At 53.8% G+C, this 10,599-nt stretch overlaps 1 protein-coding gene across 1 annotated transcript; it reads right to left on the bottom strand.

The window, feature by feature from the left end:
* Window positions 1-4,699: 4,699 nt before the first annotated feature.
* Window positions 4,700-10,184, bottom strand: LOC139533374 (uncharacterized). The gene is made up of 11 exons (XM_071331419.1): window positions 10,107-10,184; window positions 9,563-9,759; window positions 9,035-9,202; window positions 8,735-8,944; window positions 8,460-8,685; window positions 7,666-8,006; window positions 6,819-7,324; window positions 6,374-6,551; window positions 5,939-6,331; window positions 5,627-5,823; window positions 4,700-5,094 (listed from the first exon to the last, which is right to left on the bottom strand). The coding sequence occupies exons 1-11, from the start codon at window positions 10,182-10,184 to the stop codon at window positions 4,700-4,702; spliced, it is 2,889 nt and encodes a 962-aa protein (XP_071187520.1).
* Window positions 10,185-10,599: the final 415 nt, after the last annotated feature.

Consider the following 10,599-nt stretch of genomic DNA (forward strand, 5'->3'; position numbering starts at 1 on the left):
AGTTGATCTCTTGTGGACAGATGAGGTTCTACTAGTTGATCTCTTGAGGACAGATGAAGTTCTACTAGTTGATCTCTTGTGGACAGATGAGGTTCTACTTGTTGATCTATTGAGGACAGATGACGTTCTACTAGTTGATCTCTTGAGGACAGATGAGGTTCTACTAGTTGATCTCTTGAGGACAGATGAGGTTCTACTAGTTGATCTCTTGTGGACAGATGAGGTTCTACTTGTTGATCTATTGAGGACAGATGAGGTTCTACTTGTTGATCTCTTGAGGACAGATGAGGTACTACTAGTTGGTCTCTTGTGGACAAATGACGTTCTACTAGTTGATCTCTTGTGGACAGATGAGGTTCTACTAGTTGATCTCTTGAGGACAGATGAGGTTCTACTAGTTGATCTCTTGTGGACAGATGCGTTCTACTTGTTGATCTCTTGAGGACAGATGAGGTTCTACTAGTTGATCTCTTGAGGACAGATGACGTTCTACTTGTTGATCTCTTGTGGACAGATGATGTTCTATTTGTTGATCTCTTGTGGACAGATGAGGTTCTACTAGTTGGTCTCTTGTGGACAGATGACGTTCTACTTGTTGATCTCTTGTGGACAGATGACGTTCTACTTGTTGATCTCTTGAGGACAGATGAGGTTCTACTAGTTGGTCTCTTGTGGACAAATGACGTTCTACTTGTTGATCTCTTGTGGACAGATGACGTTCTACTTGTTGATCTCTTGTGGACAGATGACGTTCTACTTGTTGATCTCTTGTGGACAGATGACGTTCTACTAGTTGATCTCTTGTGGACAAATGAGGTTCTACTTGTTAAAACCTCTTTGGGAAAGCAGTGCCGCTAACGGGACACCTCGACAACATCCAGTGAAATTGCAGAGCGCGAAATTCAAACTACACAGTATTATACATTTTTAAAACTTTCATAAAATCACAAGTGTAATACATCAAAATAAAGCTTAACTTATTGTTAATCCAGCCGCTGTGTCAGATTTGAAAAAGGCTTTACGGCGAAAGCAAACCATGAGATTATCTGAGGACAGCGCCCCGCATACAAAACCATTGAAAGCATAATTCAACCAGCCAGGTGCGGCACGAAAGTCAGATATAGTCGATATAATAAAAGCCTTACCTTTGATGATCTTCTTCTGTTGGCACTCCAAAAGGTCCCAGTTACATCACAAATGGTAATTTTTGTTCGATATAGTCCTTCTTTATATCCATGAAAACTCCGTTTAGCTGGCGCGCTTCAGTCAGTAATCCACCCAGTTTCCCTCCATCAAAATGAATCCCAAACGTTACCAATAAACTTTTCCAAACAAGTCAAACAACGTTTATAATCAAACCTTAGCCTCCCTAATACGCAAATAAACGATACAATTTAAGACGGAGAATCGTTATTGTCTTTACCGGAGAAAAAAAACAAAGAACGCGCTCTCTTCCATGCGCTTGGAAACACTACAGCCAAAATGGGAGCCACCTAGAAAAACTACAATTTCTGGCTCATTTTTCCAAAAACCAGCCTGAAACTCTTTCTAACGACTGTTGACATCTAGTGGAAGCCCTAGGAACTGCAATCTGGGAGGACGTTCGACTTGTTAATTTAATCTCTTGAGGACAGATGACGTTCTACTTGTTAATCTCTTGAGGACAGATGATGTTCTAACCCGGGGAGAGAGAAAGAAAAGATGAGGAAAAATTGCTGAAGTTATTTAAAAGAAAAAGGTGGAAATAAATGATTCTTGTTCCAGAAAGAAAGGGGGTAGGGAGAGAGAGAAAGAGAGCGAAAGCAAGAGTTAGAGAGAGACAGAGAGAGAGAGAGAGAGAGAGAGACAGAGAGAGACAGAGAGAGAGAGAGAGAGAGAGAGAGAGAGAGAGAGAGAGAGAGAGAGAGAGAGAGAGGAGAAAATGCCACGGCTGTCAGAATCTGATAACAGAATGTTAGTGTTATCTACCTTCTGACTGGTTGATGGATCATCAGAAGAAGAAGAAGAAAAGAGTAATCAGGAAGTGGCTGGCTCTCCTCTCTGTAACACTGCCTGGCTGGCTATGAAATTATATGAAGACAGGATGAAAAGTCAGTTGAAAAAAGTAGGAGGAAACGTTTGGTGAAGACAGGAGGAGGAAACGTTTGGTGAAGACAGGAGGAGGATAGTCAGGTGAACGTTTCCATGATCTATGATGTGAGACAAGCAGTGAACCACGAGTCAGTGGACCTGCTGTTGAACCTCATCTGTCCACAAGAGATTAACTAGCAGAATGTCATCTGTCCACAACTCACAACCCCCAGCTGGGGTTTGAACTCTCAACCACCAACTGGGGTTTGAACTCACAACCACCAGCTGGGGTTTGAACATATAACCAACAACTGGGGTTTGAACTCACAACCACCAGCTGGGGTTTGAACTGTCAACCACCAACTGGGGTTTGAACTAACAACCACCATGCAACTATGTGAAATATAATATAGTATATGATCAAACATCTGTTCAATGAGAGACAAGTGAGACCCAACAAATGACAAGACCCCCTTGATCAAGGGACAGTAAGAGGAAGCATCAGGCAAAGACAGGAAGAGGAAACGTCAGGTGAAGACAGGAAGAGGAAACGTCAGGCTGATCTAAATATCTCCTCCTCTTCTTCTTTGCGTGTCTCCGTGTGAGTCTGTTTAACCCAATGCTGCATGCCTCCCGTCCTATAAACAATGCTGAATGCCTCCCGTCCTATAAACAATGCTGAATGTCTCCGTGTGAGTCTGTTTAACCCAATGCTGCATGCCTCCCCTCCTATAAACAATGCTGCATGCCTCCTATAAACATATCAATCGGAATGTTATTGGGGTGAATCTACCAATCAGAAATGTATTGGGGTGAATCCCATTTCCACTACTCCTCATTGAGAAGATTTGGGTACAGTCTGCTGTCATTCTGATCTAAGAATATTACTCCTGCTTATTACGAAGAAAAAATACATCTGTTTAACTTTGTAAACTAAAGGTGTGTTTAGAATTATTTTTGTTGTATTAATGCTATTTAATCTCTCCTCAGCCTAATATTATTCTGTTTGTCCTGTGGGTACCTTTGCCACTGTTCCACCCCTTGTGTATTGCGCTGTCATGGTGTATTTAGGTAGCCTAGTGGTTTGAGCGTTGGACTAGTAACAGGAAGGTTGCAAGATCGAATCCCAGAGCTGACAAGGTAAAAATGTGTTGTCCTGCCCCTGAACAAGAAAATTAACCCACTGTTCCTAGGCCGTCATTGAAAATAAGAATTTGTTCTAAACTGACTTGCCTAGTTAAAAAAAGGTTAAATACATTTTTTGTTATTTCATAGTTTTGATGTCTTCACTATTATTCATCAATGTAGAAAATAGTACAAATTAAGAAAACCCGTTTTGACTGGTACTGTATAATAACACAGTGTCCAACCCATGAGCTTTTCACATTTTATTACTGTCTGTCTGTCTGTCTGTCTGTCTGTCTGTCTGTCTGTCTGTCTGTCTGTCTGTCTGTCTGTCTGTCTGTCTGTCTGTCTGTCTGTCTGTCTGTCTGTCTGTCTGTCTGTCTTCCAGCCTGTCTGTCTTCCAGCTTGTCTGTCTGTCTGTCTGTCTGTCTGTCTGTCTGTCTGTCTTCCAGCCTGTCTGTCTGTCTGTCTGTCTGTCTGTCTGTCTGTCTGTCTGTCTGTCTGTCTGTCTGTCTGTCTGTCTGTCTGTCTGTCTGTCTGTCTGTCTGTCTGTCTGTCTGTCTGTCGTTGTATGGAACAACTGGGGTGACTGTGTCTGCCCCGACACACACACACACACACACACACACAGCTGTTAACATGGTTCCCTCAACACCACACCCACTCCTCCTTCCTCCAGGGGGGCAGAGCAGAGCCCGGGGCCTGACTTGGACACACTCTGTGTGGGGTGAGCACAGAGGGAGAGAGGGCTTGATCTTGAAGGGCGGGAGGGGTGAGCATTCCTCTCAACCTCCTAAGACTACAACCTGGAGGGCTGAGGCTCATCCTCTTAACCCTTGTGGTGGTGTTCATGTTTTTTGTTATTCACTTACCTGGTTAAATAAAGGTGAAATTTTAATTTTAATTAAAATAAAATGTAAATATTTTTTGTTATTCACCCAATGTTTGCAGGTCTGATGAACCCAAAATATAATTTGGTTTTTAAAACAATACAGCCATAACAATTTACGTAAAAATACTTAATTCTTAATTACAAGCAATATAGACAACATACATGGTTAATTATTTGCCATTTACCTCTGTTTGATCACTTTTATCAATAAAAGAGCTATTTGGGTGGAATAAATCATGTTTAACTTGAACAAATATAAATGAAACAAGGTTTTAATCACTATTGATGTTTTTACAAAATGTGATGCTGTTTTCAAATGAAACACAATACCTTGCTCTTGTTAAAGCTAATTCATCGTACTCATGAGTACCACATTTGTCCTTTCTTTGGCACGTAGGACACTAGGGACGTGTCGGCCATGAACACAAAGTTATAATTGATAGGTCTGCTGCTCCGTGTATTTAATTAACAGCTGAGGAGCTCTGGCTTGTTTTGTTCTGTTCCTACCATCGTCAGCTTCCTCTTGAGAAGTAAAAAAAGTTATCGCATGTGATGTTGTGTCCACGGAGTCTCTGTGTCACGTCCAGGACAACCCACATCCCTTTGTTCTTCTCAGGGGCTCCTCAATCTGGCTCCCCCTGTATACACTTGAAAGTTCCACACATATGATGAAGCAGCATCACAGGCAGCCCAGATCTTGATTCCATATGTTGCGGGTTTAGACGGTATGTACTGCCTGAAGGGGAAGCGGCCCATAAATGGCATAAGCTGCTCATCAACAGTAACGTTTGGTCCAGGGTTGTAAAACAGGGGAAGGCGGTCCACCCACTTGTCCCACACTGACCTGATTGCAGCTAACTTGCCTCTCTGCCGCCGAGCTGGTCGGGTGTCTCGGTTATCGAAGCGGATAATCCTGGAAATAATGTGGAAGTTTTCACTTGTTTTCACAGGAACGTTCTCTGTCAGTTTCTGCATCCCACAGGGATTCTGTGGATTCCCCATTGGATCTGAAAACACCAGGAAGGAGAAGAACCCCAAGTAGGCATGTAAATGAGTTTGGTCCATCTCCTTCCATCTCTCCGACCATCTCTCCTTCCATCTCTCCTTCCACCTCTCCTTCCATCTCTCCTTCCACCTCTCCTTCCACCTCTCCTTCCATCTCTCCTTCCACCTCTCCTTCCATCTCTCCTTCCACCTCTCCTTCCATCTCTCCTTCCACCTCTCCTTCCATCTCTCCTTCCACCTCTCCTTCCATCTCTCCTTCCACCCCTCCTTCCACCTCTCTTTCCATCTCTCTTTCCATCTCTCCTTCCATCTCTCCTTCCATCTCTCCTTCCGTCTCTCCTTCCATCACACCTTCCCTCCAACATGGTGCAGTCCAGAATGATTTTCTGGGTGGTGTCTGGGATCAACAGTTAGAAGACTTTATATCCTGCACATGAGTAACCGCCATCCGCGTCGGCCCTGGTTGCATCCTTATCACATTGGCAGCCATGTTGGGTGACTCATTCCTTGGGCAAGAAGACCATTCAATTTCACGGCATCTGTATTTCTCCTCCTGCAGGCTGCTGATGACCTGGCTGCTGACAGGCTGGTCCTGGGGCTGGTCCTGGGGCTGGTCCTGGGGCTGGTCCTGGGGCTGGTCCTGGGGCTGGTCCTGGGGCTGGTCCTGGGGCTGCTGACAGGCTGGGGCTGACAGGCTGGGGCTGGTCCTGGGGCTGGTCCTGGGGCTGGTCCTGGGGCTGGTCCTGGGGCTGGTTGCTATTGGGCTGGTTGCTGATGGGCTGGTCCTGGGGCTGGTTGCTGACGGGCTGGTCCTGGGGCTGGTTGCTGACGGGCTGGTCCTGGGGCTGGTCCTGGGGCTGGTCCTGGGGCTGGTCCTGGGGCTGGTCCTGGGGCTGGTCCTGGGGCTGGTCCTGGGTCTGGTCCTGGCTGCTGACAGGCTGGGGCTGGTCCTGGCTGCTGACGGGCTGGGGCTGGTCCTGGCTGCTGACGGGCTGGGGATGGTCCTGGCTGCTGACAGGCTGGGGCTGGTCCTGGCTGCTGATGACCTGGCTGGGGCTGGTCCTGGCTGCTGACAGGCTGGGGCTGGTCCTGGCTGCTGATGACCTGGCTGGGGATGGTCCTGGCTGCTGACAGGCTGGGGCTGGTCCTGGCTGCTGATGACCTGGCTGGGGCTGGTCCTGGCTGCTGACAGGCTGGGGCTGGTCCTGGCTGCTGACGGGCTGGGGCTGGTCCTGGCTGCTGACGGGCTGGGGCTGGTCCTGGCTGCTGACGGGCTGGGGCTGGTCCTGGCTGCTGATGGGCTGGGGCTGGTCCTGGCTGCTGACGGGCTGGGGCTGGTCCTGGCTGCTGACAGGCTGGGGATGGTCCTGGCTGCTGACAGGCTGGGGCTGGTCCTGGCTGCTGATGACCTGGCTGGGGCTGGTCCTGGCTGCTGACAGGCTGGGGCTGGTCCTGGCTGCTGATGGGCTGGTCCTGGGGCTAGTTGCTGATGAGCTGGTTGCTGACGGGCTGGTTCTGGGGCTGGCAGGCTGGTCCTGGGGCTGGCTGCTGACAGGCTGGTCCTGGGGCTGGTTGCTGATGGGCTGGTCCTGGGGCTGGTTGCTATTGGGCTGGTTGCTGATGGGCTGGTCCTGGGGCTGGTTGCTGACGGGCTGGTCCTGGGGCTGGTTGCTGACGGGCTGGTCCTGGGGCTGGTTGCTGATGGGCTGGTCCTGGGGCTGGTTGCTGATGGGCTGGTCCTGGGGCTGGTCCTGGGGCTGGTCCTGGGGCTGGTCCTGGGGCTGGTCCTGGGGCTGCTGACAGGCTGGGGCTGACAGGCTGGGGCTGGTCCTGGGGCTGGTCCTGGGGCTGGTCCTGGGGCTGGTCCTGGGGCTGGTCCTGGGGCTGGTCCTGGGGCTGGTCCTGGGGCTGCTGACAGGCTGGGGCTGACAGGCTGGGGCTGGTCCTGGTCCTGGGGCTGTCCTGGGGCTGGTCCTGGGGCTGCTGACAGGCTGGGGCTGGTCCTGGGGCTGGTCCTGGGGCTGGTCCTGGGGCTGGTCCTGGGGCTGCTGACAGGCTGGGGCTGACAGGCTGGGGCTGGTCCTGGGGCTGGTCCTGGGGCTGGTCCTGGGGCTGGTCCTGGGGCTGGTCATGGGGCTGGTCCTGGGGCTGCTGACAGGCTGGGGCTGGTCCTGGCTGCTGACGGGCTGGGGCTGGTCCTGGCTGCTGACGGGCTGGGGCTGGTCCTGGCTGCTGACGGGCTGGGGCTGGTCCTGGCTGCTGACGGGCTGGGGCTGGTCCTGGCTGCTGACGGGCTGGGGCTGGTCCTGGCTGCTGACGGGCTGGGGATGGTCCTGGCTGCTGACAGGCTGGGGCTGGTCCTGGCTGCTGATGACCTGGCTGGGGCTGGTCCTGGCTGCTGACAGGCTGGGGCTGGTCCTGGCTGCTGATGACCTGGCTGGGGCTGGTCCTGGCTGCTGACAGGCTGGGGCTGGTCCTGGCTACTGACGGGCTGGGGCTGGTCCTGGCTGCTGACGGGCTGGGGCTGGTCCTGGCTGCTGACGGGCTGGGGCTGGTCCTGGCTGCTGACGGGCTGGGGCTGGTCCTGGCTGCTGACGGGCTGGGGCTGGTCCTGGCTGCTGATGGGCTGGGGCTGGTCCTGGCTGCTGACGTGCTGGGGCTGGTCCTGGCTGCTGACAGGCTGGGGATGGTCCTGGCTGCTGACAGGCTGGGGCTGGTCCTGGCTGCTGATGACCTGGCTGGGGCTGGTCCTGGCTGCTGACAGGCTGGGGCTGGTCCTGGCTGCTGATGGGCTGGTCCTGGGGCTAGTTGCTGATGAGCTGGTTGCTGACGGGCTGGTTCTGGGGCTGGCAGGCTGGTGCTGGGGCTGGCTGCTGACAGGCTGGTCCTGGGGCTGATGGCTGATGGGCTGGTCCTGGGGCTGGTTGCTGATGGGCTGGTCCTGGGTCTACTCCTGGGGCTGGTTGCTGACGGGCTGGTCCTGGGGCTGGTTGCTGACGGGCTGGTCCTGGGGCTGGTTGCTGACGGGCTGGTCCTGGAGCTGGTTGCTGACGGGCTGGTCCTGGGGCTGGTTGCTATTGGGCTGGTTGCTGATGGGCTGGTCCTGGGGCTGGTTGCTGACGGGCTGGTCCTGGGGCTGGTTGCTGACGGGCTGGTCCTGGGGCTGGTTGCTGATGGGCTGGTCCTGGGGCTGGTTGCTATTGGGCTGGTTGCTGATGGGCTGGTCCTGGGGCTGGTTGCTGACGGGCTGGTCCTGGGGCTGGTTGCTGACGGGCTGGTCCTGGGGCTGGTTGCTGATGGGCTGGTCCTGGGGCTGGTTGCTGATGGGCTGGTTGCTGATGGGCTGGTCCTGGAGCTGGTTGCTGACGGGCTGGTCCTGGGGCTGGTTAATGACGGGCTGGTCCTGGGGCTGGTTGCTGACGGGCTGGTCCTGGTGCTGGTTGCTGAAGGGTTGGTCCTTGGGGCTGGCTGCTGACAGGCTGGTCCTGGGGCTGGTTGCTGACAGGCTGGTCCTGGGGCTGGTCGCTGACGGGCTGGCCCTGGGGCTGGTTGCTGACGGGCTGGGGCTGGTCCTGGTTGCTGACGGGCTGGTCCTGGGGCTGGTTGCTGACGGGCTGGTCCTGGGGCTGGTTGCTGACGGGCTGGTCCTGAGGCTGGTGGCTGATGGGCTGGTCCTGGGGCTGGTTGCTGACGGGCTGGTCCTGGGGCTGGTGGCTGATGGGCCAGTTGCTGATGGGCTGGTCCTGGGGCTGGCTGCTGACGGGCTGGTTCTGGGGATGGCTGCTGATGGGCTGGTCCTGGTTGCTGATGGGCTGGTCCTGGTTGCTGATGGGCTGGTCCTGGGGCTGGTTGCTGATGGGCTGGCTGCTGACGGGCTGGTTCTGGGGCTGGTCCTGGGGCTGGTTGCTGATGGGCTGGTCCTGGGGCTGGTTGCTGACTGGCTGGTCCTGGGGCTGGTTGCTGATGGGCTGGTCCTGGGGCTGGCTGCTGATGGGCTGGTCCTGGGGCTGGCCGCTGATGGGCAGGTCCTGGGGCTGGGTGCTGATGGGCTGGTTGCTGATGGGCTGGTCCTTGGGCTGGTTGCTGATGGGCTGGTCCTGGGGCTGGTTGCTGACGGGCAGGTCCTGGGGCTGGTGGCTGATGGGCTGGTCCTGGGGCTGGTTGCTGATGGGCTGGTCCTGGGGCTGGTTGCTGACGGGCTGGTCCTGGGGCTGGTTGCTGATGGGCTGGTCCTGGGGCTGGTTAATGACGGGCTGGTCCTGGGGCTGGTTGCTGACGGGCTGGTCCTGGGGCTGGCTGCTGACAGGCTGGTCCTGGGGCTGGTTGCTGACAGGCTGGTCCTGGGGCTGGTCGCTGACGGGCTGGCACTGGGGCTGGTTGCTGACGGGCTGGGGCTGGTCCTGGTTGCTGACGGGCTGGTCCTGGGGCTGGTTGCTGACGGGCTGGTCCTGGGGCTGGTGGCTGACGGGCTGGTCCTGGGGCTGGTGGCTGATGGGCTGGTCCTGGGGCTGGTTGCTGACGGGCTGGTCCTGGGGCTGGTGGCTGATGGGCCAGTTGCTGATGGGCTGGTCCTGGGGCTGGCTGCTGACGGGCTGGTTCTGGGGATGGCTGCTGATGGGCTGGTCCTGGTTGCTGATGGGCTGGTCCTGGAGCTGGTTGCTGATGGGCTGGTTGCTGACGGGCTGGTCCTGGGGCTGGCTGCTGACGGGCTGGTCCTGGGGCTGGCTGCTGACAGGCTGGTCCTGGGGCTGGCTGCTGATGGGCTGGTCCTGGGGCTGGCAGGCTGGTCCTGGGGCTGGTTGAGGGTGAATCTCATCCTCTTCTTCCAATTCACTGTCAGAAAATAGTTTTTTTTTAAATCGAACCTTTATTTAACTAGGTAAGTCAGTTAAGAACAAATTCTTATTTACAATGACGGCCTACCCCGGCCAAACTCGGACAATGCTGGGCCAATTGTGTTCCGCCCTATGGGACTCCCAATCACGGCCGGATGTGATGCAGAATGGATTCAAACCGTGGACTGCAGTGACACCTCTAGCACTGAGATGTAGTGTCTTAGAACGCTTCGCCTCATATTCAGAAAATTCTTCATCTCCCGAAGTGGAAGACGCTCCTTCCACACTAGCACCTCTCTCTGCATAAATTATTGATAATTCCCTCTGAACAGAGATTATTTTTGCCATACTGATTGATTGTGGTAAGGAGCCACACATGCAAATCTATTTATTTGTTTTGTCCCTCCCCCAATTTGCACCTGGCTGGGGTAGAGTGTGGGAAAAATGTATTTTTAATTTTTTTTACAATGTATTGAAATAATGTATTGTAATAACATTGTACAGGTTCCCGCAAGACATTGTGTAGTTTCACACACTACAAAGGGTAAATAATGGGAGAAAAGCAGGAGACAGGCAGACAGGCAGGGAGACAGGCAGGGAGACAGGCAGGGAGACAGGCAGACAGGCAGGGAGACAGACAGACAGACAGGCAGGGAGACAGACAGACAGACA

Source organism: Salvelinus alpinus, chromosome 11, assembly GCF_045679555.1.
Source record: "Salvelinus alpinus chromosome 11, SLU_Salpinus.1, whole genome shotgun sequence".
NCBI lineage: Eukaryota > Metazoa > Chordata > Actinopteri > Salmoniformes > Salmonidae > Salvelinus > Salvelinus alpinus.

Coding starts and splice junctions, on each gene's coding strand:
- LOC139533374 (XM_071331419.1), bottom strand. CDS start 10,184: ATGAAGAATTTTCTGAATATGAGGCGAAGCGTTCTAAGACACTACATC. Junction 6,552..6,818: donor GCCCCAGGACCAGCCCATCA/GCAACCAGCCCC, acceptor CCAGCCCATCAG/CAGCCAGGACCAGCCCCAGC. Junction 5,095..5,626: donor GGAGGAGAAATACAGATGCC/GTGAAATTGAAT, acceptor TGGTGTTTTCAG/ATCCAATGGGGAATCCACAG.